Here is a 26668-nt window from a genome sequence, read left to right as displayed (position 1 = left end):
TTGACCCCCTGTATCCCCCTAAACGGGGCCAGTCTAAAGACCCGCTGAGATGGAGGCCAGCTTTTGGGCAGGAATATTTCACAGTTGGTGCTGTGTGTACTTTCTATTGCATCACATCAGGACGAAATAATGTCAGCCTGTCCTACTGTCATTGCCGGTGACAGCCAGCTCTCTGCACTGGAAGGCCATGTTTTTCCCTTTATGATTTGAGTGGTCTGTGGGGTGGCGTTCTGGCTCTGTGTGGACATCCAGTTCCGCATCAGGCTTTCATCTCACGGTTTAGCACTCACAGAGGAGCCTCGCCCGAAACGATTATTTCACCAGGGGTTGCAAAATGATGATTTCCTAGTGCCTCATCCCTTCCACATTTACGAGTGGGCATTCTTCCAAGAAAAAGAACTTTTGTGTATCAAAAGGGACGATTTGGTTTCTCTGAAGTACGATTCCTATTGAAAAGTTACAGAATGACTGTTCTTTAAGAAGTCAACTTCAGCGGTGGCAAGTGAGGTTTTACTGTTTTGAATTTTGCTTTGTCTTTTTCTGAGTATGTTAGGTGCACATGGATTATATCATTCAGTGTGTTTCAGTTGATCACAATTACTGTTCTTTTGTGGGCTCCAGGGAGAGCTCCTTCAAGCTGGTTCCTGTGTTCTTTTCATATGTCCCCATTAGTCCTTGGGAGCTTCTTTGCTTTATGCAATAACCAGTTGTCCCAGGCTTACCTTATAAAATGCCTTCCCCAGGCCTGGAATTAGCCATTTCTCCAAGGATCCCTAGTGGGAATGCTATTTAGAAACCAAAATCTGGGATCATGAGCAGTGATCATTGGTATTGGGATGTGGGACATCATTGCTTTGGATCTATCTTTCTGTACTGAGTATTTACGATTCAAACGTCACACAGCAGATCTTTTACTTAGCTTGTTTGATTTTATACTTGCAGGTCTCTTACATTTGGTTATAAGAGAAAATCTTAACTCAGAAAATATTAACATCTTATTTGCTTTATCCAACAAGATACATAAAATAGTTTCAAAATCACAATACTGATAGTTCTGCCAAATTAAAAACTACAAACTAAAGATTTTTTTTGCAGTTCTTTTTGTTTTCAGGGTGTCTCCCGCTGAGAAAGTATAGTTGAGCCACTGGGTTCCGAATTCACCTGGAGTTGTTTTTTCTCTCTGGGGGTCTGGCACCGATGTGTATTACTGGGTACATTGTGTTTTGCACTGGACACTCCTTGAGGTCACTTGGCCTGGAAAGAGAAGGTCCAGACTTGGGGGCCCCCTCCTCTCCCTCCTCCCTGGCTTCCTTGCTGGAACCTGCGAGGCTTGCTAGGGAGGAGGCATTAACTGGGCAGGGGAGGGATTGCGTGAGATGTCTGGGAGGTGGACCGCAGGGACCCTGATGGCCCTGCCCAGGAGGCGTGTGTCCTGCTGGACTCACACAGTCAACGAGCGCCTCCCGAGAGCCCTCTCTGTGCCGGCCGGTGAGCCCTGGGCTGAGACATGCGTGGGCACAGCAGAGGGTCTCTGCCCCCACGGAGCTCTAGGCCAATAGGGAAGAGAGGCTTGGAGCCAACGAGTGTGAATAACTGGGGTGCAAGTTGCTGCTAAGTAGTCTGCACCAAGGAACAGAACCTGTTTGGGACTGGAGGGGCCTGTTCCAGCTGGGAGGGGAAGAGCAGCCAGGAGGTGGCCGCTAAGGGACAGGGCGCTCCTGCAAGGAGAACGGCACGTGTGTGGGTGGGGCTGCCTGGGTGAGGCATGGGGGCCCAGCTTGGCAGGCATGGGGAGAGTCAGTGGCACGGGGACCTCGGGTCAGCTTGGACAGGTGGCTGGGGCCACAGAATATGGGGTCTTGAAGGCTGTGGTAAGGACTTGGAGAAACTAACTAATTCTGTGCCCAGTGAAATGCCATCTTAGACTAGATCAAGGGCTGTTAACATGGGGTCCTTGCACTCACTGGGTGTGTCTTTGAGGGAGTTTGAGAGCCCCCTAAACTCACACCCTAAACATGTGCCTAAGGGGTATTATGGCATTCTAGGCCGAGGGGCTGTACCTTTGATCTGATTCTCAGTGGGACTTATCCAAAACATGTGAGATTTTAGAGTGGATAAACAGTTATAGGAACCAAGGGTTTAAGATTTCTCAACACTGGGAAAAGTCGATCCACTAATTCCTCACTTCTGTGGGTCGGGAAGAGACTCGAAGTCTTCATAGCAGCTCCTCTCTGTCCTGCGTGGGGAACGCAGCACCCTGGCGGGAGCACATTCTGGGCCTGGGTACAGTTATGGGCTGCGCAGGTCTGGAGAGATTCCAAATCTCCAGGTTCACCTGTGTGTAAGGGCACCAGGAGGGCTTCCTGGAGGAGGTGGTGGGTGATGTAGAAGTTGGGCAGGTAGGGAAGGTGAAGTGAGTCTTTCCAGCAGAAGGACATGCTTGTGCTCCTTCTCTCAACTTAGGCATCACAACTCAGAGCCCATAGAAGCCAGGAGGGTGTTAACGTGTGAATCAGGCCTGGTATAGGACGGTGGGGAGTGGGGTGGCCTTAGGTGACCTGGAAATCTTGTATGCTGCCTAAAACCCATGGGAGGGGGAGCCAGATTCTGCACGTGGCCCCCCAGTTAGGGACCTGCCTCCGGCCAGACACAAGCAGGACATTTTGGGCGCCTGGTGGCATCAGCTGCTCACTTTCACCTCGCAGGTACTGCAGTGGGTGGAGTCAGCTATCCAGGCCTCCAAGGTGCACCTGCTGTCCACGGACCACGAGGAGGAGGGCGAGCACACGTGGAGGCTCCCCTTTGACCCCAGCCTGAAGGAGGTCACCATCTCGTTGAGCGGGCCAGGGCCTGAGATCGAAGTCCGAGACCCACTGGGTACGTGCAAGATGGAGCTGGAAGCCCAGGGAGGGACAAAGAAAGAGACCCAGGGTGGGAGGGAGTTAAGACACAAGGTTCCAGGGATAAGAAAGTGGAGGGCACCAAGTGGGGAGCAGAGAGGGTGCCCATGGTGGGCGAGGAAGTGGGAAGGTCGGTAGCAGCCAAGCAAGGGGAAGTAAAACAGCAGCAGCCCCAGGAATGTGAGGCTGTCACCGAGCCCCCCACCCCGTGTTAATCAGTGTGGCCTCACAGTGGCAGGGACTCACAGCACGGGGCCCACAAGGGAAGCTGGGGCTCGGGGAGGTGAGAGCTTGTCAAGGTCAATAGAGGGGCAGGGTCAGTGTGATTTGGACGTGGTCACCTGGCCCCATGGTGCTCTGAGGATGTCATGAACACCCAGGCCTAGCAGCCAGGTGAACGGCCTGCACCTGAGGGTGGGGCAGAATGAGGTGAGGGCCCCAACGGCCCCTCGTCAGTTCCTGGGCAGCCTGGAGGTAGTGCTTGGTGGGCTATGGGTTCCCGCAGACAGGCAGGGCCCTGTCACCCTAGGAAAGGGTCAGACACTGAGCAATCCTTGGGGCTTCCACAGGGAGGATCCTGCAGAAGGACGAGGGCCTAAACGTGCTCCTCAACATCCCCGACTCGGCCAAGGTTGTGGCCTTTAAGCCTGAGCATCCTGGGCTGTGGTCCATCAAGGTAGGGGGCACTGGGTTGCCAGGGGCGGGGGAGACCAGCTTCACTGAGCTGGAGCCATCTCCCTCCTGTGTGCCCTTGGGGAGCCTGGGGCCTTGTGAGGTCTGCAGGGTGGTGGTGATGCGGGCATATCAGCAGAAGTAAAAGGTCAAGAACAAAGGAGGGGCATTCTGCTTTGCACCAGGGAGAGGAAGTAGAGTGGTTTGGGTTAGTTTGGGGATATTTAGGAAGGACTTGGAGAAACGACTTCAGTGTTCAGGGGTGGATGACAGAGCTGGCTTGTGGCTCAGAACCCTGTCCTGTGAGGACTGTGTAAAAGAAGCAAGGGTGACTTTGGTGTATGGCTTGGCGGGGCCTGCTGCCATCTACGAGGTACTGGGGCCAGGGGGTGTGGGCAGGCCCAGTCCCCGGCAGAGTGCCCTGGGTTGGGGCAGGCTGCTGCCTTGGAAGGGCAGGAGCACCTGCTGACTGGGCATCATTTATTGAGCACCTATGGTGTGCCAGGCACCATGCCAGGTGCTGCAGGTGAAGTGGCAGCACCGACCACCTGCCTTTCAATCTGAGCATCTTTGAGCCAAGAACTGAAGGCAGAGCAGGGAGTTAGACATGCGGGGGGACAGACAGGGCTGCGGGTGTTGGGGGAGAGCTGAAAGGCGGGGCAGCCTCAAGAGTCCGCTCAGGTGGGGGTTGTGAGCTGGGACTTCTGCTACTCCACTTGGGAGCATTGTGCCGGGGCCCCAGGAGCAAGGAAGTTGCCCGTGTGCCTGCAAAGGTGGGAGAATTTCAGCTGCTGACTTGGGCCGGGTCAGGTCAGTCACCCCCTGCCCTGGAGCTGGGGTGCTGGGCTCTGACGCTCCGGTGACATGGGGCCTGGGCCTGTGCTAGGTCTACAGCAGCGGCCGCCACTCAGTGAGAATCACAGGTGTCAGCAACATCGACTTCCGAGCTGGCTTCTCCACTCAGCCCTCTCTGGACCTCAACCACACCATCGAGTGGCCCTTGCAAGGTACGGTCACCTGCCCCTGTGGCCGGTGCTGAGCTGCCTCTGAAGAGAAGGGGCCTGGCTTTGGGGAGAGGGGGAGGCCTGGGGGGGCCTGGCCGTGTGTGACTGTGAAGGACTAAGTGTGGCCGTTCTCCAGACCACAGCGATGTAACCTGAGTCCCCAGCCCAGGTGACACTGTGACGTTTACCTGTACAACATCCTCCTGCCTTCAGAGGCCTCCAGGACCTTCTGCTGTCCCCTTTACCACTGAATTCTCACCCCCCTCTTTCTTTTTGTCAACACCTTGCGTGTAGAGTCCGTCCCGCTCCTCAGTTTCCCAGCGAACGTCAGGCCATGCAGTGGAAGGGCCGGCGCCAGCGAGCCGGGGTTACTGAGGAGGAGACGGTGCCCTGCTCCGAAGGAATGAGTGTGCCGGGGGACATTTGGGTGCCCCAAGGCTGAGGGGGTTGTAGTAGCCTAGGCACAGTGTCAGTTTCCTGATTGGATGCCACCCACAGGGCCTGAGGATGCCTGTGTCCCCCACACGGGGCTCGGGCAGGCAGGGGCCCCGGCTCAGGCTGCCTGAGCTCCATGCTAGAAAACACCATCCGGAGGCCAGATCAAGGGTCCCAATTTATAGTTTGGAAACAAGGGTCCCAATATAAGGTTCGGAAAATATGGTCCTTGCCACGGGGCCATTGGAGGATTTGCTGGGACCAGCTCCGAAGAGAGACGAGGAGGGGCCAGACCAGGTCCGGCTGACTCCAGACCACTGAACAGCAACCAAAAATGGTGCAGGCCAGACCCTTAGGGCTTTCTCTCGAGTCTGTGTCTTCGCCGATGTTTGTTGATCTTGTCAGCCCTTGCTGCGTTCCTGCCAGGACCAGCGGTCATGTCTTTAAAGTGAAAAGGGGCAGCTTGCTCATTTTGGGTTTGTTTTGCCAATAGCGGAAAAGAAACCTAAATGTAGTGCCAGAAGGATTGAGGGCTGGCCTGTCCCCAGGGCCCATCCACAGGGAAGTGGGTGCAGGAGGCCACACGTGACCCTGTTGTGTTTCTGCTTCTGATAAAGATGTGGGTCCAAGGCATTTTTTTAAGAAGAGAAACAGTGTGGGCCAATGATAAATAGCGTTGACAGTTGGCCTCAGCGCTGGGGACACCAGGGAGTGCGGGAGGCTGTCGCTCAGTGAACAGTGGAGCCTTGGACCACCGGGAGCAGCAGTAACACACCGTTGTCCCAAGGTGATTGTTCCAACGTGGGAATGGGGCCCGGCACTGACACGTTTGAACGTTCAAAGGAATCTGGACTTCTAGATTCTTGCACGCCCTTTCCTGATTGTTCAATGTCTCTTCCAAAGTTTTAAGACGTTTCATGGACCCCATCGACCACATCCATAGCCCCAGTTTGTGATCCCTGAGAGAGAAAAAATGCATAGCTATCCAAAAAGGAAAAGACGTGACTGACGTCCCTAAACCAACTAAGGGAATTGTGAAACCGAGTCCAGTTCTGCCTCTCCTGGGACAGTGTGAAAAGTACCACGTTTCCATCAGGAGAGAAAAGAAAAGCGGAGAAAACTGGGCGTGGGGAGGCCGGGCAGGGCCCGAGGCCGCTCCCCGAGGCTGGCTGAGGACGGCGGCAGAGTCCGTGCTGCGGGGTGGAGAGACAGGCCCTCCCGGGTCTGCCCCGTGCGAAGCCGTGGGGTGGAAGGGCAGCGGCATTTCAGTACCACGGACAGTAGCAGGGCCCCCTCTCCGCCTGCCCCCTCCCGCTTTAGTAGGCACAGGGCTGGTGGAGACGGAGGGGCAGGTAAGGAGGGCAGAGCAGGCTGGGCCTCCGGGGTGCGGCCCCGGGCCCCCGCCTGAGGAGGGTCACGGAGCCCAACACCGGCGCCAGCACCTCGCTCCCCGCCCTCCCTCTGCAGGGGTCCCCGTCTCCCTGGTGATCAACTCCACGGGCCTGCAGGCCCCCGGCCGCCTCGACTCGGTGGAGCTCACTCGCAGCTCGGGGCAGCCCCTCCTGACTCTGCCCGCGCGGCCCCTCTCCAACGGATCCGCCCACCAGCTGTGGGGCGGGCCGCCCTTCCACGCCCCCCAGGAGCGCTTCTACCTCAAGGTGAAGGGCAAGGACCCCGAGGGACACAGCCTCCTCCGCATGTCTGGAGTTTCCTACAGCGGGGTGCCCCCAGGTGAGTGGGTGGCTCTTTTGTCCTCCGGCTCCCTGGCTCGCTCAGAGCCCTGGAAGCCTTCCCTGATTAGATAGGAAACGTTTGTTCCTTAAGCTTCTAAGGACAGCTATTCCCTGTAAGGCATTACGCTGAATACTGAGACGCTTCGGTTGTGGCCCTCAGCTCAAGGATTTAGAGCAAAGCCATCCACTCATCCATCCACCCGTGCGCCCACCCACCCACGCGCCCACCCTCCCCATCTGTGCACCCGTCTGTCCAGCCAGCCACCTGTCCGACGTCGGTTTTAGTCTCTAGCCTGCGTCAGATGCGGCGGTGGGCAGGGCAGAGTGGGTGTCTGCTCTTCCACACTCAGTCACGTCATTATCACAGTCATTCTAGTCACCCTTTGGGGCACTTTCCGTGGGCCTGTGTTGGGCCAGGTCCTGCCACGCGCCAGCTCCCTGGTGCCTGCAGCAGTTCTGAGGTGTGTCCCCATTCTCTAGGTGAGGAAACTGAGACCGCCCGTCCCACAGGGCTGCTCTGGGCTTCCACAGCTGTGCACACGAGACAGCGCTGCGGTGCTCGGGGCGTGGGGCCTGTGGGTGAGGCCTTCCACGCGGCAGCTGCTGTTACCGTGAGCTCGTTGTAGGAACAGGCCATTCTGTCATCCCATCTTTGGTCATGCTGTGCTGGTTCCCACACGTGTGGCTTTTTGCTGGCTTCCTTGTGTCCCTCAGGTCTCGTCTTCTGGGCCAGAAGCTCCCAGAAGACAGGTGGAGTCGCTGGCTGTCCACGTCTGCCTCTGGGCCTAGCAGGGGTGTCTGGGCTCGCTGGCCATCAGGCCTCCTCGCTGGGCTTCCCTGCCTTCCTCCCGCCCTCCACCCTCCTTCCCCTGGACGTGGATGTCACTGACATTCCAGCACTCCTTTGCAGGGGACCTCAGTGAATGGTGGCCTCCTCTCCCACTTCAAATAGGGGTGCAGAGAGGGGAGGGAGAGCCGGCTCCTGAGGCTGGCCATGGTGGCCACGGTGGGACAGAGGACTGAGGATCTGGGCGGGGCAGGGCAGGGCTGGGTTGGGGAGCGGGGGACCTCTTGTTTCCAGCCTCCCGGCCTCCACCCTCCTGCTGCGGCTCCTGGGCCTCTCTTCCCCTGGCTTCACAGCTTTGAGGAGGAACTTTCAGGAAGGCGTTTCAGCAGGGGAATAGCAGCCCTTGTTTTCTTTCCCTTGCTCTTTCAGAGGGATCCAAGGGTTTGGGTTTAGCTCTGGCTTTTGGTCTCCATCTCGGCTCTAGATGGACATAGAGGGGAGGGGTGTGGTTTGGGTTTTTGCCTCCCGCCCCGCCGTCCGGGTCTGGGAAGCTGGGCGTTTGCCTTGGAGCAGGTGGCTCTGGGTTTGGAGAGATGGGGGTGGCCTGGGGGCCTGGGTCCTCTCAGCTCATGGAAAGGGACGCCTGTGCTGGCCTGGCCAAGGCTCCCAGGGTGTGTGGGTGAGCAGCGGCTGCTTTGCACACAGCCAAGGACGTGGCTGGATGGTCTGACACCCGTCTCCCGGGGGACGAGATGTGGCAGGCAGCCTGGAGTGTGATGTCACCCGCCACATCCCACCCCCAGCTCTGTGCTTTGGGGAGGTCTGGCGCATTGTCTCACCCCTGGAGCATCTCTGCCCTGGCGGGAATGGGAAGGGCAACGCGAGGGCTGCGCGCCTGCCGGGGATCCCCCAGCTCTGCGGGGCCGCGGCTGACCCTGCAGGGTGTTTCTCAGACTTCTCCACTGGAATGGTTCCGACAGCCAAGGGAGGAGATCGTGTCCTCTCAAGACCAGGGTCAGGCCAGGGGGGCAGGGGCGTCTGGTGGGGGCCCCATGGGGCTTAACAAGCTGTGAGATTTCATTGAAGCCTCTTGTTTTATCTCAAAAATGCATGTGAATTTCGCATTCACAGCCATGCTCCAACTATGCTTATTTTTAAATGAAAAGGCCTCCCTCCAACAAATTTGGGTAAGAACTGACCTCTGGGCAGAGGAGCAATTGCACAAACCCACCCACAGCCCTGGAGAGCCCCATCCAGCCTGGGGAGCATTTAATGAGATTTCAGAACTGGTCCCGGACACTCGAGACGATGCTGGTGCAGTGTCAGGAGGGCTGGTCCACGTGGGCCAGTCTTGAGTGGAATGTCCTTCCCGTAAACCAAATGGCCCCAGGAGCTGCACCTGGCAGAGCTTGTGATGCCATGTGCTTCATGCCACGTGCTCGCCACACAACACTTCTCACCAACTCCTCAAAACATGACACGATGTAGCTGAGCACAGTGGTTCACGCCTGTAATTCTAATCCCAGCATTTTGGGAGGCTGAGGTGGAAGGATCGCTTGAGGCCAGGAGTTTGAGACCAGCCTGGGCAACATAGTGAGACCCCATCTCTACAAAAAATAAGAAAAAAAATTAGCCGGGCATGGTAGTGTGCTCCTGTAGTCCCAGCTAGTCGGGAGGCTGAGGCAGGAGTATCGCTTGATCCCAAGAGTTCAAGGCTGCAGTGAGCTATGATCATGCCGCTGCGCTCCAGCCCAGGCGACAGAGCAAGACCTTTGTCTCTAAACAAACAAACAAACAACATAATGAGGGCAATACCATGACCGCCCCATTGTGCAGAGGTGGAAACTGAGGCTTAGAGAGGTGAAGCGACTTACTCTCAGTGACCACTGACTAGTGGAGCCAGGGGTTCAATCCTGGCCTTCTGGCTCCTGGTGTATCCCTGTGGTCTCTGTGGCACCAAGTGTGCCCAGTGTAGGCTGTGGGGGCAGCAGGGAGGAATTCTGAATGCTGGTCCTTGCCTGCAGGTGCCCCCCTGGTCAGCATGCCCCCCAGGATCCACGGCTACCTGCACCAGCCCCTGCTGGTGTCCTGCTCTGTGCACAGCGCCCTCCCCTTCCAGCTACAGCTGCGGCGAGACGGAGCCCGACTGGGCGAGGAGAGGCATTTCCAGTGAGTGGTGATGGCTGGCCAATTGTCCCCAGCCACAGGGCTCCCGGGATGCTGACGCCCTGGAGGGACCTCAGCAGAGTGGGTGGCAAGAGAGGGCTCTTGCTTTTGGTCATATCGTCCTCCTGGGCAGCCCAGCCTGGGGACATCCATGCAGTGAGGGATGGGGGAGAGTGGGTCCTGAGACTGCCGCCACTAGTGGGTCCAGGAAGGAGCTTTGGGCCTTCCTCAGCTCCTGGAACTCTCACCCCATGCAGGGCCCGGCTCCATGGGGGTCAGGACAGGCAGGACCTGCGAGGCCCTAACCTTATGGGCGGGAGTCCAGGACTCAGAAAGGGAAGGGACTGCCACGCAGTATGTCATGTAGTCACACATCTCCGGCTGCTTGCCTGCTCTTGTCAGGGCCCACGGAGGATGTGTGGTCTCCCTCTGGGCAGGATTCAGGGGACAGAGGCCCCTGAGGGCCAGACGAGGTGGGGAGACCCGGCTGGGCTCAGTGTGATCGTGTCTCCTGCTGTTCTCTGTTTGTAGGGGGTCAGGAAACAGCAGCTGGGAGATCCCACGGGCCTCCCGGGCGGAGGAAGGCACGTATGAGTGTACGGCGGTCAGCAGGGCTGGCACTGGACGAGCAGATGCCCGGATTGTCGTCACAGGTCTGTCCCTTGGTGCCCTTCCGCATACCACCCTCCTTCCCGGACTCTTCCCCCTAGGATCCCCTCCAGCCGTCTCCCTCCGTGGGGCACACACTGGCCAGCCAGCTGCTGGGGACCGTCCACCAGCCAGAGGCTGGCTCCCATGCCGACACCAGCTGCTGCCCCCATTCAGGGCCGTCTCACCCCGAATGGCCTGTGTGGCAAGGCCCCCGGCTCGGGTCACGCTTGCCCTGCTCAGCCTTAATCACACCCCTGGCTTCTTGGAGTTTGGCCAGAACCCCAGGCCTGTTCAGCGGCCACTGTCCATCCTGTGGTCCTGATCCCGTAATATGTCCAGATGGCAGGATGGCCCTCCCCTGCCTCAGCCCCTCAGTCCCTCCATGCTCCTGTCCCTGCAGACCCCCCACCGCAGCTGATCCCTGCCGCCAACGTGACCGTGTCCCCGGGGGAGACTGCCATTCTGTCCTGCCGGGTCCTCGGCGAGGCCCCCTACAACCTGACGTGGGTCCGGGACTGGCGAGTCCTGCCGGCCTCGATGGGCCGAGTCACCCAGCTGGCTGACCTGTCCCTGGAGGTCAGTGGTGTCGTCCCCAGTGACGGTGGGCGGGTACCAGTGCATGGCCAGCAACACCAATGGCGTCACAAGGGCGTCCGTGTGGCTCCTGGTGCGAGGTGAGGCTTTTCCTACCACTACCGTCTCCCCCAACTCAACACACCACCCGGCATTTACCCCACAAGCCCGTCAGTCCATCCCCTGCTTGGACATCATCTCTGGCCGACATCAGCCCTTTTAGTGTGTTCTGAACCTTGAGGGAGAGGGGATTCTCTAACCTCCTAGCCAGAGTCTAGTGGTTCTCACTGTTGGGAAGTTCATCCTAACATTTAACTTAAATTTCTACTGCTATAGGCCAAGCCAATTTCATTGTGTCATGTCCTTTTCCCGTGGCATTGAGCACCTCTGTTGTCCCTCTCCCCCCTCCCCCTGCCCAGTATGTCGGGCAGGGACCCAATACTGGCACCTTGTGGAGGCTCAGATGTGCTAGCAGAGATCAGGCAGCACTGGCTAGATGGGCAGAGCAGCGGTGGAGACAGCACCCGTTGGGGCGTTTTGAGATCTGGGCATGGCCTCGGGTCCACCCAGGATTTAGACAGATCCTCCTCCCTGGGGTGCTGTTTCCCCAAGTATAAAAATGGTTATCTCGAGCAAGTTTCTCTCTGCCAGCGACTCTGAGTGGCGGCCTGGAGTGTGTTGAGCAGGACTCTGAGGCCGCACCGAGGCTCTGCAGCAAGGAGCTCTGTGAGCTGCGTCTGCCGGGGTGTGGGGGGCTGTGGCTGCTGTTTCTGCGTGAGCTGGCCGCGAGCTCTGTGTGAGCCTGGCCAGGCTGCTCTGCTGTGAGCTCCCCGAGGGCAGGGTAAAGCCTAAGTCCGGGCCAGCAGTAGGGCAGGCCTGGGCCTTTTGTGCCTCAAAGTCACTGGAGACAAGAGCCATCCCCAGCCGGGCAGCTGCCTGACATCCCCCTGAGGCTCCCTGAGAGGCTTGGAGCTCCAGGGAGCACAAGGCTCCAGGCCGGGGGTGTGTGTGTGTGGGGGGGCGCCTGGTCTAGCCCAGCTCCGAGGGAGCCACTCCGGGGATTCGGGCCTTTTGGGGCCTTTGCTTCCTCCGTCTCACCCGTCTGTGCCTGGGTGGGGGGTAAGGGGCCTGGGGCCGGGCACCTGGGCTGGCACAGCTACTCTGATGGGCTTGTCCCTGCCTGTCCACTCTTTGGGCCACAGAGGCCCCGCAGGTGAGCATCCACACGAGGTCCCAGCGCTTCTCCCAGGGCGTGGAGGTGAAGGTCAGCTGCTCGGCCTCGGGCCACCCCACACCTCACATCTCCTGGAGCCGTGATGGCCACGCCCTGCCCGAGGACAGCAGGTGAGGGGCCCACCCTCACAGAGGTGGACGGGGACTCTCAGGGGACCTGTCTGGGCCTTGGTCTCCTTAGCTGTAGACAGGGAGTGGCATTTGCCTGCCCCCCTCCTGGGATTGCTTGAGACGCAGGCGCGAGATGGCATTGGCAGTGCAGCGGTGCCTCAGTGTGGGCTCCGGCCTTCAGCACTCGGGCTGTGTGACCTTGTGCAAACTGTCTCACCCCTCTGAGCCTCGTGAATTAAAAAAGACAATATACATAAAGGACTTAGCACACAGCCGGGCCCCAGGCAAGCGGTCAGTGCAGAATGGCCATCACTGGTACTGTTGCTAATTTGTTACTCACAATGGACAGTCCCTTGTGTGACCTGGCATGTGTTTATGGCACGACTCCAGGATCCGCGTGGATGCCCAGGGGACCCTGATTATTCAGGGGGTCGCCCCAGAGGACGCTGGGAATTACAGCTGCCAGGCCACTAATGAGGTCGGCACGGACTGGGAGACCGTCACCCTCTACTACACAGGTACTCGGGCCACGGGTCTCAGGAGGGGCCTCCCTCCGTCCCGTCCACAAATGTGTATTGTATTTATTATGTGTCAGGCACTGGGGCACAGAGTGGGCAGATGGCCCCTTTCCGGGTGGAGCTTATATTCTAATGAGGAGGCACAAAACAGGCACGCAGATAGGTGACCCAGCGTGAGGAGTGGGCAGTGAGAGGGAGTGATGTGCTGGTGGGACCAGAGGGAAGTGGCCACCCCCCCAGGACTCAGCCAGGCTCTCTGAAGAGGTGACCTTTGCCATAGGGTCCCGTGTGGGGACAGTGTCCCAGTCTGGGGGAGTCGTGGTGGGCAGAGGCCCCGAGGTGGATTGAGCTGGGGTGCTCCTGGCAGCAAGGAGGCAGGTTTCGGGTGAGTGGGGGAGGGCCTCCCGTTAGCGCCTTCCAGGGTTGCTCCCAAAGTCCCCCTCTCGTCCCCACACAGACCCACCGACGGTCTCTGCTGTAAACGGCGTGGTGCTCGCTGCCGTGGGGGAGGAGGCTGTGCTGGTGTGTGAGGCATCGGGGGTCCCCCCGCCCCGTGTAGTCTGGTACCGAGGTAGGTTGGGAGAGACTGGCCTGCGGGGCCCTGAAGGAATATGGGGTTGGGGGGTGCTCTGATGGGGTGTCCGGGAAGTGCTGGCTGGTCCCACCAGCCCCACCCTCCCCTGGCCAGTGTCGACACAGCTGAGGCAGGTGTTAGGAGCAGGATCGAGTCAGACCCAGATTTGAATTCTGGCTCCCTGGGTGACCTTGGGCATCTCTGAGCCTCAGTTTCCTTATCTGGAAAATGGGTGGGAAAATGGAAGATAGGTTGGTTGTGTGAGGATTAAATGAGCCCATGTATGTAAAGGTTTTATTTATTTATTTATTTATCTATCTATCTATCTATCTATTTATTTATTTATTTTTTGAGACAGAGTCTCGCTCGGTTGCCCGGGCTAGAGTGAGTGCCGTGGTGTCAGCCTAGCTCACAGCAACCTCACACTCCTGGGCTTCAGCGATCCTACTGCCTCAGCCTCCCGAGTAGCTGGGACTACAGGCATGCGCCACCATGCCCGGCTAACTTTTGCTATATATATTTTAGTTGGCCAGATAATTTCTTTCTATTTTTTTAGTAGAGACGGGGTCTCGCTCTTGCTCAGGCTGGTCTGGAACTCCTGACCTTGAGCGATCCACCCGCCTCGGCCTCCCAGAGTGCTAGGATTACAGGCGTGAGCCACCGCGCCCGGCCTATGTAAAGGTTTTAGAACAAGCCTGGCACGTGGGCCGAGCTCGGTGTACTTGGTGACGGTGATGGCGAGGGTGAGATTATCTGAAATCTGAAATGGTGACGGGGTTGTCCGAGGCTCTGCGGTAGTGGCGTGGCGTGTTTCATGGAGCCTGATGCTTCACTGGAGTCTGGATGGCAGGGTCCTGGGGTGGCTGTCTCAGTCTGTCTCAGAGCAGGACACTGGGCCCCTCTCAGGTATCAGCCAGGGTCACCGAGAATGCCCCCCCACCTGGGTGCACCCCTCTCTGCCCCCCTCGGTGGGATCTCGTCAGAGCTCCCCGTGACTCTGACAGGCAGGGCGGTGGGGTTAGCTCAGGGTTGTGCATTCTGTCCGGGGCGCCAGCTGGCAGGTGGCAGAGGCTTCGGGACTCCTTAATTGGCATTTGTGACACAGCCTGTGCCGGCCAGGAGCCCCTGTTAAAAGGGGGTCTCACATGAAACATTGTTCAGCCTGAGAAGGAGGCGCAGCGTGGCAAAGCAGGAGGGCGCTGTGCTCAGGGGGACAGGCCGGATGCTCAGAGAGGACCTGCTTGTCCCTACCCCAGGCACCGCACAGGCGGCTCACAGGGACAGAACGTAGATGGTGGTTGCTGGGAAGGAGGGGTTGGGGCTCATGTTTCATGGATGGATGGGGGCGATGGCTGCACAGCCACGTGCATGTGCTTGATGCCACCGAACTGAACACTTAAGAATGGTTAAGACAGTAAGTTTTATGTTATGTATTTTTTACCACAACAAAGAAAATACAAAATTTAATTTACTTTCATTTAAAAGCAGGTATCAGAATCAGGGGAGTCTGTCAGGTACAGGAGCCTGGGGGGAGACGTCAGGCAGGACAAGTGAGGGGTGCTCAGGGCGGATGCCAGGGAGCCCACCTGGGTGAGGCCTCAGAGAGGTGGCCGTCGGCAGGGTGTGGGGACCTCAGGGTCCCCCAGCCCCTCCCAGAGCTGACCCAAATCCCAGGCTAGACCTGGGGCTGAGGGGTGGGCGCCAGGTGGGAGGCCCAGGCGTGGGGCTCTGGGGGCACACACCTGTTATGTTGGGGGGCTGGCTTAGCCCCCCTGGTCAACAGAGGGGCTTGGAGAAGACCCAAGCCCCCTATAGGGCTGGGCGTGGGGTCCTGTCTTTGAGTATGAACCTGCCTCCACCCACCCTGCCCCATGGTACCAAGGGCACCGGCTGATGCTTTTTCGTCTTTGGCCCAGGAGGTCTTGAGGTGATCCTGGCCCCGGAGGGCTCCAGCTCTGGGACACTGCGGATCCCCGCGGCTCAGGAGAGGGATGCTGGCGTCTACACCTGCCGAGCTGTCAACGAGCTGGGTGACGCCTCTGCGGAAATCCAGCTGGCGGTTGGACGTGAGTGTACACCTGTCCCCCCTGCCAGCCCTCTGCCCTGCCTCTGCGCGGGGTGGGGAGCGCCCCGACACACACCGCCAGTGTGGATTTGTCATGTGGCTCCAGAGCACATGGGGACAAGGGATGTCAGGAGCGGGATGGGGCGTGCCATCCCTTGCAGGGTAACAAAGTGCCCCAAAACTTTGTGGCTTAGACAGTAAGTGTTTATTCTCTCACGTTGTGAGGGTCAGGAACCCGCAGCGGCTCCGCTGGGTGACGCTGGCCTGGGGTCCTCCACGAGACTGTGAGCCATACGTGGCTGCTATCAGCCCAAGGTTGCTCGGGGCAGGGCACCCGCTCAGGCTCACCCACGCTGTTGACAGGAGGCTGTTTCTCACCATGTGGGCTTCTCCGGAAGCTTCTCATGACGTGGCTTCCAAGGGGGGAAGAGAGGGTGGGCAGGGAGAGAATCCAAGGCAGAAGCTGCCATCTCTTGAGACCAGCTGCAGTCTTGGAGGTAGCGTTCCACCACCTCTGCCACTCTCCCGGTCACACAGGCCACCCCAGGGCAATGTGGTGGGGGCTGCACAGGTGTGCCTGCTCGGAGGCAGGGCCTGGGGCCGTCTGGGAGGCTGCAGCCCACCATAGAGACGGTTTGGTTCCAGCTGGGGCTGAGATCTCCTCTCATCACTGAGGCCTGAGTTCCAGGCTCGACTCTGGCACTTACCATCTATGTGTTTTGGTCAAGTCATGAATCCTCAGTTTTCCCATCTGTAAGGCGGGGCTGACCCTACCACTCCCTTGCTGGGTTGCTGTGGTGACTCAGTGAAGTCAGGCGTGTGGTGCTGGCCCGGGGTGGGCCCATCGTGATAGCTCAATAAACGGAGGGGTGATTATCCGCTTTCTACAGACAGGGTCTGAATGCTTCTGTGGCCAGTACATGGCCTTGGCTGGGATTTCCAAGATGCCTAAGTTCCAGGCCTGGGTTCCAGGCACTGGGACTTGCTCGGAAGCCACGGGCACAGCTCCTTGGCACCCAAGCCAGGATGGATCAGGCTCTGAGTGTTTGCTGCGGCCGTGGCGGGACAGACAGGTGCCGGGAGTTCTAAGGAAGCGCAGAGAATTGGGAATGTGCTCATCTGGGCCAAATGGGGCAGGCTGCGCCAGGGCTGGGTGGGGTGGCCAAGGAGCTCCTGGCAGGGCCCGGGCAGGAGCAGGCCTCATCTGGCCCTGGGGGGAGTAGTGCTGTCTCAGGGTCGGGATGCTCCCAGGCTGGGGATGCCCTTGGCCTTCATTCATTTGCTTGTTCCATCATTCATTCCTCCAACACAAGGTCACCAGGTGCCCGTGTGCCAGACTTTGTGTTGGGGACACAATGGCAGGTGAGACGTGGCATCTGCTTCATGTTCCTATGGGGTCAAGAGAGAGAACAGAAGACAGGCAGTTGGCGTGCCCAGGGCGCAGAGCGTTTGGGGGCGGCATCCTCAGGGGCTGTGGGTGCCCAGAGAAGGAGGCTGATCCAGCACTGGGGGTGGGAGGGCTTCTTGGAGGAGGTGATATCCAACCTGAAACCAGAAGCAATCCATCAGGGGAAGAGCCGGGGGACGGTGTTCCAGGCAAAGGGAACAGCACGTGCAAATCTCCCCACGGCAAGAGAAGCGCAGGGAGTGAGACGTGGGGGCAGGGGAGGTGTAGACAGCTGCTGCCTGTTACGGGTCACTCCGGGCCTGGGAGCTGCAGAGGCATCTGCGTTCATCCTGGGGGCGTGAGAGGTTTCCGTGAGGACAGCAGCGTGCTCAGACTTGCCCACTGTGCGGCTGAACACCTGGTGGTGGTGGGGGGAAGCCGTGGCGGAGCCTGATTATGACAAGAAAGACATGGACTCACTTCTGTGGCGTTCGCTGGCCAGGACCAGCTCTAAGCCACGTCATGTGCTAATTCACGGAATCCTCACAACGACCTTGGGAGGTGGGGGCTATCACTGTCCCCTTTACAGAGGGCAAAATCGAGGCTCAGAGAGGGTAAGTGCTTGCCCAAGCCCACACAGCAGGCGAATGGCTGAGCTATCTGAGCCGAGGGTCTGCACGTTCAACCCCGGCCGTGAGCCTGACACTTCCAGCCAGGTGAGCCTGGACGTCGCTTCCCCTCTCTGGGCTGCAGGCTCCTGGCTGGCAAAATGTCCCCGAGACCGTGTGCGAGCGAGAGATAAGAGGCCCGCGGCACAAGGGCTCTTTGAGCTCTGAGAACGCTACGGTCACTGTTCTTAGCCAGGGTGCCCCTGGCATGGCAATGGCATTGTCATCCTTTGTCCACATCCAGTTTCTTTTCGGCACAGCCATATTTCTTTGGGGTCCAGGCTGTTGTGCCCGCCGGGTCCTGTTCCTTTGTCTGTCTGCGTTGGCCTTGGAGCCATTTCCCCGAGTTAGAGGGAGGAAGTGGCTGGGACTCCAGAGGCAGAGTGGTGGCCGCTGGTGGCCTCTGGCCTTCAGGTCAGGGACAGGATGCAGAATGGCCCAGCACCTGTGGGTCTGGGGTGAGCTGGCCTGGCAGCGGCAGTGGGAGATGGAATTTCCTGCCCGTCTGGGTGGCAGCCATGCCCCGGCCTTCCTGGCCAGGCTGGCAGAGGCCGGGAACGGGCGGGCACTGTGCTTATTTCCTGCTCTTGAGCAGGAACTGGCTTCCTGGTGGTGGCTGGGGCACAGGAAGGAAGGCAGCCTCCTCCCCTCCCGAGCAAGTGCCCGTGTTAGGGGACTGGCCCGCGAGGCCCTTTTGCATCTCCTGGCCTGGCACTTGCCAAGAGTCCTGGGTCCACGTGCAGGTCCTGTGCCCATCTGGCTGAGTTACCTGCTGCCCTGAGCCTCACATTCCTCCCCGTGAAGTGGGGCCGCTCACAGGGCGCTTGGGAGATGATGTGCTTCCCTCGGGCATGCGTGGAATGAGTGATCCGCACACTCGGGCGCCTGCCCACACCCCGCCTCCCGTGCCCAGGCCGGGGGGAGTGACAAGGGCTGCGTGAGGCGCAGTGGCTCATCACGTGGCAGGTGGCCGGCTCTGCACAGGCGCCCCCTCCTGCGTGCAGGGCCCTGAGCTGCTCTCTGTGCGTCACTCTGTTTCCCTCTACCCGGGTGTTTGTCCTCTTTCCGTCCTCTCGTTCTGGTCCCTGCTGCTTATCCCACCCAGAGGCTCTTGCTTGCCGGGCGGCTGAGCCGGGCAGCAAGGGGTGCGGGCGTTCCGTGGGCGCTGAGGACCCCCCGGCCAGCCGGGGGCAGGAGGGACGCCCGGGCTCCGTGGTGGAGCAGCCGGCCCCGGGCCGCTTTCCCATCAGGCGCAGCCGGTACCTGCGCCAGGCCCCCGATATTTTAGGGGTCCAGGACAATCTTCTCATTTTAATTTCTTTCAAAACCAGAAGAAAAAAATGACTAATAATGAATAAAGATGAATCCAGCCTGGATTCTATATGCCTTGGTGCCAACGCAGCTGTCCAACATAATTTTTAATATTTGTGTGCGGAGGAAAGTAACCTTGTGGCCCTGGCCCAGGCCGAATGGCAGGACCTCTCAGTGGGGAGAGGATTCCTCTGAGTCCTCGGGGGATGGGCTGTTGTGGTTGTCCCCTCACCAGGGTCCTCTTTGTCCATCTGCACAGTCTTTGGGCCTGAGACTCCCTTCTTCCTCCTGGTCAAGGCAGAAAGGGTCATTCCCGGGGCACTCAGACGGCCGCGGAGCCAGCTCACTGTCCCTGCCTGGGCCACTGCAGAGGCTCTCCAGGGAGTCTGTGTGGGGAGGGGCTGGGAGCCTGGAGATGAGGCCCTGGGAACAGCACCGGGCTGGGGGTGAAGCCTCTGCTCCGTCTCCCATGTGTATAGCGAGGGGCCCCACCACAGGACCTTCAGCCCTGGCATATGAGGGTTCTGGGGTCCCAACTTATTTGGGGGCTCCTGGTTAGGAGGGATTTGGTGGCTTTGGGATTCACCCCCTGCATGAAGATGGAAGAGGTGGGTGGGCTCTGGCTGGGGCAGCTGCCAGGTTGTCCTCAAGAACCTAGGGGGACACAGGAACGGGGTGGTCCAGAGCTTTAGCATTAGTCAGACCTGGGCTCTGATCCTAGCTCTGCCCTTGACTTTGAGCTGTGACCTTGGCAGATTCCTTAATATCTCTGACCCTCGATGTTCTCCTCTGTGAAATGGGGATTGTGATAACATCCCCTTAATGAGTTTATCGAGACAAGTAGTGAAATCATGGTTCTAAAAACACTTGTTGTCATGCCTGTCACTTAGTAGGGGATGCCACATGCCAACCTTTAAGCTTACCAGTCTCTCATTATAAGTGAGCTGTCCCTTCTCAGGTGGGCAGTTTGGGACGGGGAGGGGAGTGGGGAAGAGAATAGGCTTCAAACACCCAGAGTCAGGAAGAGGGGGCTGCTCGGGCTGAAGAGGGACGGGCTGAGAAGCAGGCTAGGGGGAGCGGGCTGGGGGCCTCGAGCTGGGCCCTGCAGCTGGGCTGGGCCAGCTGGGGAGGGCAGACTGCCAGGGTGCCCGGCCTGGGCGGTGGGGGGTGGCAGAGCTGTCCCCCAGGACCAGGGCTCTGCATGCAAAGGCTCTCTGGGGTTTTGAGCGGCCCCAGTGAGGAAGGGTGGTGTCTGAGGCTGGCTCCAAGACCGTCTTCCTCCTCGCAGTTATTTTCCAAGTCGTGTTTATATCGCCCTGGAACTTCCCTAACCCCTGAGGCCAGGAGGGAAGTTTGATGTCATGATTTGGATGGATAAAGGAGATTTCTGGAGAGAGACGGAAAGAACAAAAACGTGGAGGCTTTGCTGTGGCGCCAGACTCGAAGGGTTAAAAAAAAAAGGCCAGGCCCCACCCTGCTGGATGGATCTGGGGACAGGGACCTGAGGACAGTGCCCAGAGGCTGCAGGGAGGGCCTGGACGCGTCTAGGGTTGGACCCGCTCCTGGCCTGCCGGGGGACAGAAAGGTCTTGGGTTTCTGTTTTGGGAAATAACTAGATCCCGCCCTCCCCCACCCCATTATTAAAGTAAGGCGACGCTCTGCTCTCCGGAAGGCGGCAGGAAGGCAAACTGTCCGCGGTGCCTGCTCAGGGAGGGGCCTGGCGTTTGGGGGGTGTGGAGTAGGAATTGGGGAAATTGCCACCCTCTGTGTGTGATTTGAGTAGTTGATAACACAGGTGACAGGACAGTCCGTGTTTAGGCCTGTGGTCCCCGTGTAATTGCTAACACTGCCCCTTTTCACTCCCGAGTGTCCTGGTTTGGATCATGAAGTATAAGGTTGTGTTATTTATAACACGCAGGTTTTCATTTAGTAGTGGTGTTTTATATGCTTATTGCAAAAAGTTCAGCCCACGGGGACAGACGAAGGGAAGAGAGTGAAGAAGACGCGTAATTCCCCAGGAAGTTGGCCCAGTGGGTAGTGGACACAGACGGCTGTGGCAACGGTTGCCTGAGTCCAGCCGGTCCTCCCCGGCCGTGCAGAGGAAGGCCTGGCCCGGGCCAGGGAGCTAAGAGGGTCAGAGGGGAGCCCCATGGCCCAGGAGGAGGGTGGGGGTGGCTGAGAGGCAGAGGGGCCACCTCAGCCCCTGCATGAGCCCTGGTCACAATCGACCTCAGCAACCAGAAGGTGCCTGGGACCGGAGGACACCCAGAAGCCCCTCGGAGGCAGGCTTCAGGGCTGTCACAGCCAGGAGGGGGTGTTCTGTGCACAGCTGGGGTATAGCCAAGCTCCTGAGACCCCATGCTGAGGTGTGAGGCACGTTGGTCGCCACCATCCCGATGGAGTCTGCTCCCTCTGCCTCCTCCGGAAAGCCCTCCAGGGGTGCACCCTGCTAAGCTCAGGTTGGCCCTGGAGCCCTGGACAGGTGTCAGCCCCAGGTTCACAAGGCGAGGCTGGAAGAGGGGAAGCTCTCCGCAATGGGAAGGGAGTAGAGGGGAGGCTGTCCCCAGGGCTGAGTGGGTCTAGCCACCAGACGTGGCTGACAGGTTACCTCCCCGCAGATGCACCCCAGCTGACAGAGCTGCCCCGGGACGTCACTGTGGAGTTGGGGAGGAGTGCCCTCCTGGCGTGCCGGGCCACGGGCCGGCCACCCCCGATGGTCAGCTGGCACCGTGGAGATGGCCAGCCGTTGGGGCGAGAGCGGGGCAGCAGGACTGGGCAGCCCGACTTGGGAGTGCTGTTCTTTGAAAGTGAGCAAGTGGGGCTGGGGCCGGGTGGGCGGGGAGGCAGGGTGGCTCCCAACACCCTCCACCCCAGGCTGGGGGGCCTGGAGCAAACCCTGACCCCAGCACTGACCATGGGGCGACTCTGGCCAAGTCACTCCACTGCTCTGAACCTGCTCAAAATCGTAGCTATCAAACCCACCACCCGGGTGCAGTAACAGACCACATGACAGGGTTGCTCTGTGGGCGATTTGCTCATGGTGTACACATGTGCCACCCGTTACACAGCGTGAGCCATTATCCATCTCATAATTGTTACTCACCGTTGCTGCTGCCGCTATCACACAGCTACTGCGACTGCTGTCACTGCTACTGCTACCACTGCCGCTACCATTGCTAGTTCCTACTGTTCTACGACAACTGTTACTTTATTTGCGTCATCTCATGGACCCTCCCAGTCTCACTGCCAGGTACAGGTATCGACTGATTGTCTCCACTGGACAGAAGCAAGCCGAGGCCGCCTCACCCTTCCAAGGCCCAGCGGTGCCCCCACCGCTCTCCTCTGCCCCCAGCCATCCCGCTTGGGCCTCTGCAGGGCCAGGCTGTGCGAGGCTGTGTCCCCCGGGAGCCACAGTGTGGTGTGCCCTGGCGGTCAGAGCGGCTGCTTCCTGCCCCTCAGGTGTGGCCCCTGAAGACCAGGCCCTGTATGTCTGTGAAGCTCGAAATGTCTTCGGGAAGGTCCAGGCCGAGGCCCGGCTCGTCGTCACGGGACACGGTTTGCTGGTGGATCTGAGGGCCGTGGGAGGTGGGGAGGCAGGTGCTCCCTGGGGCGCAGCTGGGACGTGAGCACCCCCAGGCGGGCCCTCAGGGCCACCACATCCTTTGGGAGAGATGTGTCCACATCCGAGTTCTCCAGGAGGGGCGTCAGGATCCCGGCGTCCTGGGGCACTTCAGCCCTTTAGAGCCCAATGCTTCTGCCGGTTCCTGCGGGGCGAGGTGGGGGCGCTGGGGCCCTCTGATGACCACCGCAGGGGACTGACCGTGGCTGACACTGTCTCCTCTCCCCACAGTCCCCCCACGGATCGCCAGCAGTGCCTCCACCGTCAGGGTCGTGCAGGGGCAACCTGTGTCCCTGCCCTGTGTCGTCCTGGCTGGCAGGCCCCTCCCGGAGAGGCGCTGGCTCAAGGCAGGCCGGCCCGTGAGTGCTGGGCTCCTCGGGGTGCAGCGGGCAGTGGCATCTGGGGAAGGGGGGCTGCCACAGCCACACCTCGGTCTCTGCTCTGCCGATTCCCTGTTTTGGACAGTCCCATCCTTCCTCCCTCTTTCCTGCCTCATTCCGGAGCCCTCTCTGATAACGTGCCGACAGCATCTGTCACCCTCTAAACGTCAGTCGTGGCTGCTGGGCCCCTGGCCTGAGTGCCGAGGGCTGGGGAACAGACTCAGTGGTGGCCCAGACTCCACGCATTCGTCACCCTGTTCTGATGGTTCCAAGGCAGAGATGCGACCTGTGCCCCAAATACCTAGAGCGTTGCCGGACACACTGCGGTTGCTTTGTCAGTTCACATCCGTTTGATTTTTTTCCTTTTCTACTTCCCCTCTCCTATTGGCTCTTTCTCTGCCTCTTCGTTTTCCTCAATTCTTCTGCCCTGGGCTACAGAATGGTGCCATCACCCCTGTATTAATCGAAGCTCCCACAGATGGGCACCTTAGGCAGGCGGCAGCAGCATGGCTGTGCTCTCCGTTCCTGCCACCCTCATTCTGGCCTCGCTGTCCCCGACCCAGGCTAGTGGAACAGCCTGGAGCTGTGCTCCCAGCCAGGCCACCCACTGCCTTGGCCTGCACCGGGCGCCGGATCCCACTGTAACTGTTTGCCCCATTCCTGCCTGCCCAGACAGCTCGAGTCCCCCCGAGGAAGGCCCCGCTCTACCACATCTGAGCTTCAGCCCAGGCTGTTCCTGCCACCAGGATGCCCTTCTCTGTCATTCTGGCCTGTCCCTCTCTTTCCTGTCCTCTGGTATCGGTAGTGAGCATGCTAGGTCTGCACCGGCCCTAGCCTTAGGTTCTTACCTACTGCATTTCTCCCACCTGACCTGGAAGGAAGGGCCCATCACTTCCTCCATTTTGCAGAAAGGGAAACTGAGGCTTAGGTTAAGTCATGTGGTCAAGATCATGTAACTAGTAAGTGGCCAAGGTGGGCTTGACCCCAGGCCTGCCTGATGCTGCAGCCCAAGCTTTACAACCTTCTAGAACAGGATTCTGCAAACTGCAGCCCGTGGGCCATATCCCACCCATGGCCTGTTTTTTAAATAAAGTTTTATTGGAACACAGCCACACTCAACCCATTTACGATTTGTCTATGGCTGTTTTTATGCTGCAGCTGCAGGGTTGAACAGTGGACACAAAGATCACATGGCCTGAAATATTTAATCTCTGGCCCTTTGCAGAAAAAGTTTGCTGACCAGCTCTAAGCCCCAGGATAAGTGCCACTTCCTCCAAAGGCCCTGCTGACCTCCCTGGCTCGAGGAGGGTCTGTGTGCACCCCTCCTGGTTCTCAAATTCAGACGTACTTTGGAATCACCTGGGGGAGTTTTAAAATATCCTGGTGCTCCGGCCTCAACCATAACCCCTTAAATTAGAACGTCTGGGGATACAGACCAAGTGGTTGTTTTTTTTTAAACCCTTTATTTTGACATACATGGTTAGTTTTTAAAACTCCCTGGGTATTTTCAACGTGTAGCCAAGTTTGAGAACCAAGGTATAAGTTGCATTTAAAATTTTCCTGTGTTAACCGTGAGCTTCTCCAGACTAAGACTGTGACTTAACTCTCTACTCCAAACAGCCCCTAGCACAGTGAGCACTGGTTAGACATTCATTCATTCATTCATTCATTCATTCAACACACGCCTATTGAGCCCTGAGTGGGTGCCGGCTGCCGTGCAGTGGCATGATGTGACGTGCAGCGAGGACAGGCCCTGCCCCCGGGCATGCAGGCTCTGCAGAAGCTGGTTTTCATGTCTGAGACTCACTGTGCAGCCTGTGTGACTAGACGGGAGCCGGGCGTGTGGGGTGGGTGGGCGGAGGCTCCCTGGGAGATGATGCCTTGAGTGGGCTCTGCTGGCACACGAGGCAGGAGCGGACTTGGGCCTCCTCAGTGCCAGTGGGGGCGTGGCCAGAGGTGCTGAGCCTCCGTTAGCTCAGGGGAGACACGGGGCAGGACCCCTCCTGCTCAACCTTGCCAGCCTGAAAGATCTGAGACCTGGGGGGCTTCTCTTGGAACCCGAGGGCAGATGGGCACGGGGCTCCCAGGACAGGGACCAGAGCAGCCAAAGCAGGTTCAGGCCTGCTGGGAAGGTTTCTCAGGCCCCCCACCAAGGGTGGGCTGGTGACATCTTTACAGAGGTCACCCCAGGCTTGACCAGCATGCCCCTACCCCACCGTTCCTGATGGATCAGACCTGGGAAGCCACGGGAGCCTCTCGCTGCTTCTCCCCTGCTCTGCGGCCCCGCGTGGAAGGGCTGCCCCTGCTCACCGGAGGCTCTGCTGCCGCTCTGCGTTCCCGGGAGAGACTCCCCTGGCCCCGCTCGGTCAGGCGTCTTGCCCTGATCCACTCAGCCGAGGGGCAGGTGGGGTCAGGGCGTGCAGGGCTGGGGCCCACCTGGCCCCGTAGGTCTGCGTGTGGTGGGTGGACGAACCGCAGAGTTTCTTGGCCCTCTCTGAGCCCTGGTTCTCAGCCCAGCCTGCTCCTGCCGCCAGGTGGGCAGCGCAGTTTCCTGCGGGCTCTCTCTTAGCTGCCCCTGCCTGGGGCCCGTGGTCCGAGCTGCTGCCTTTTCACCCCTGCAGCTCCCGCCTGGCAGCCGGCACTCCGTCCGGGCGGACGGCAGCCTCCACCTTGACCGGGCGCAGCAGGAGGACGCGGGCAGGTACAGCTGTGTGGTCACCAACACAGCTGGCTCTCAGCTCAGGGACGTGGAGCTGGTTGTCCAGGGTGAGTCCCGGGCCCCAGGGTTGGGGGTACCTGGCAGGGGGACCTTGGTCTTGAGCTCCTTTGTTTAAAAAAACTGCACAAATAATACGCGGTCACTGCTGGGAAATCAGGGATTTGACATGTTTAAAAAAATATTCCCATAATACAAGAAGCTAAGAACAAGCAGATTTTACATTTCAGTGTGTATGGTTCCATATTTTATACATACACTCTCTGTACCTAGTGTAATATGTATACACCTATACATACATGTAGCACATATGTACACACTATAGAGAGAAGATATTTCTTTATACATAACATGTAACAATTTTTTATGTGTTCTTTATATAAATTGTATATAAATTCTGCACCACCTGTTTGCCTATCTATTCTTTACAAATATTTTAAAACCAAACTGGCCGACATGCTCTCATTGTCTTGCCGCCTACGCGTTTCCTTGACAACGTGTCAAGACTGTTTTCTGTCCATAAATATTCAGAGTTTCTGGTGGTTTCACGCGGGCCCGCGCCCTGCCCCGGCCGTCTAAGCGGCTCTCTGGTTTCTCACGGGCGTGAACACCCCGGGGATGAACCAACCACTGCACAAACAAGACCGATGTTTTCCTTAGGATAAATCCATGCGTGTGGATTGAGTTTCGAGTCATGGAGAGTGCACGTTTTTAGAGCTTTTAGTGTGTTTTGCCCAATTGCCCTCCTGGCCACAGCCCTGGGTCCCTTCTACCCGCTGACCAGGAACCACTGTTCTTTTTAACATAAGATGAGGAGTTTAAAACTAATTTTGGTTATATTTTGTGATTTTTCAAATATGTTAGTATCTTCTTTTTAAAATTTGTTTCATGAGACCCCAAGGGCTGAGTGGGAGAACACATCCTTCCCCATTGTATAGAGGAAACCTAAGTTCAGCAGGGGCTGGGACAAGAACCCAGGAATCCCGCCTGCTTGTGAATTCCGATCCTCACGGCAGCTCGTCCCAGGCCAGGCCTCTGCGAGGCTCCATGAACTCTCCAGCCCTGGCTTCCCACTGTGCCCGGCAGCCTCTGCTGGTGTGAGCCAGCTGGGTCTCTCCTGGCTCTGGGCACTTCCATTCAGCAAATGCCATCAACCTGCCGGCTC

The 26668-nt window shown here is 58.6% G+C and overlaps 1 protein-coding gene across 1 annotated transcript in view; it reads left to right on the top strand.

The window, feature by feature from the left end:
- The window catches only part of HMCN2 (hemicentin 2), a 139035-nt gene that overhangs the window by 21626 nt on the left and 90741 nt on the right, over nucleotides 1–26668 (top strand). The window contains 16 exon segments of the mRNA XM_045563742.1: nucleotides 2706–2877; nucleotides 3470–3576; nucleotides 4459–4579; nucleotides 6479–6742; nucleotides 9556–9700; nucleotides 10229–10350; nucleotides 10749–10957; nucleotides 10959–11022; nucleotides 12124–12265; nucleotides 12656–12783; nucleotides 13241–13354; nucleotides 15274–15423; nucleotides 21407–21595; nucleotides 22248–22343; nucleotides 22639–22766; nucleotides 25409–25553. Of these exon segments, the coding sequence (XP_045419698.1) occupies nucleotides 2706–2877; nucleotides 3470–3576; nucleotides 4459–4579; nucleotides 6479–6742; nucleotides 9556–9700; nucleotides 10229–10350; nucleotides 10749–10957; nucleotides 10959–11022; nucleotides 12124–12265; nucleotides 12656–12783; nucleotides 13241–13354; nucleotides 15274–15423; nucleotides 21407–21595; nucleotides 22248–22343; nucleotides 22639–22766; nucleotides 25409–25553 (2296 nt within the window).

The sequence above is a fragment of the Lemur catta genome, chromosome 10, assembly GCF_020740605.2.
Source record: "Lemur catta isolate mLemCat1 chromosome 10, mLemCat1.pri, whole genome shotgun sequence".
NCBI classification, from domain to species: domain Eukaryota; kingdom Metazoa; phylum Chordata; class Mammalia; order Primates; family Lemuridae; genus Lemur; species Lemur catta.
Note: the sequence above shows the minus strand (reverse complement) of the source record. Positions and strands in the feature narration are given on the sequence as shown.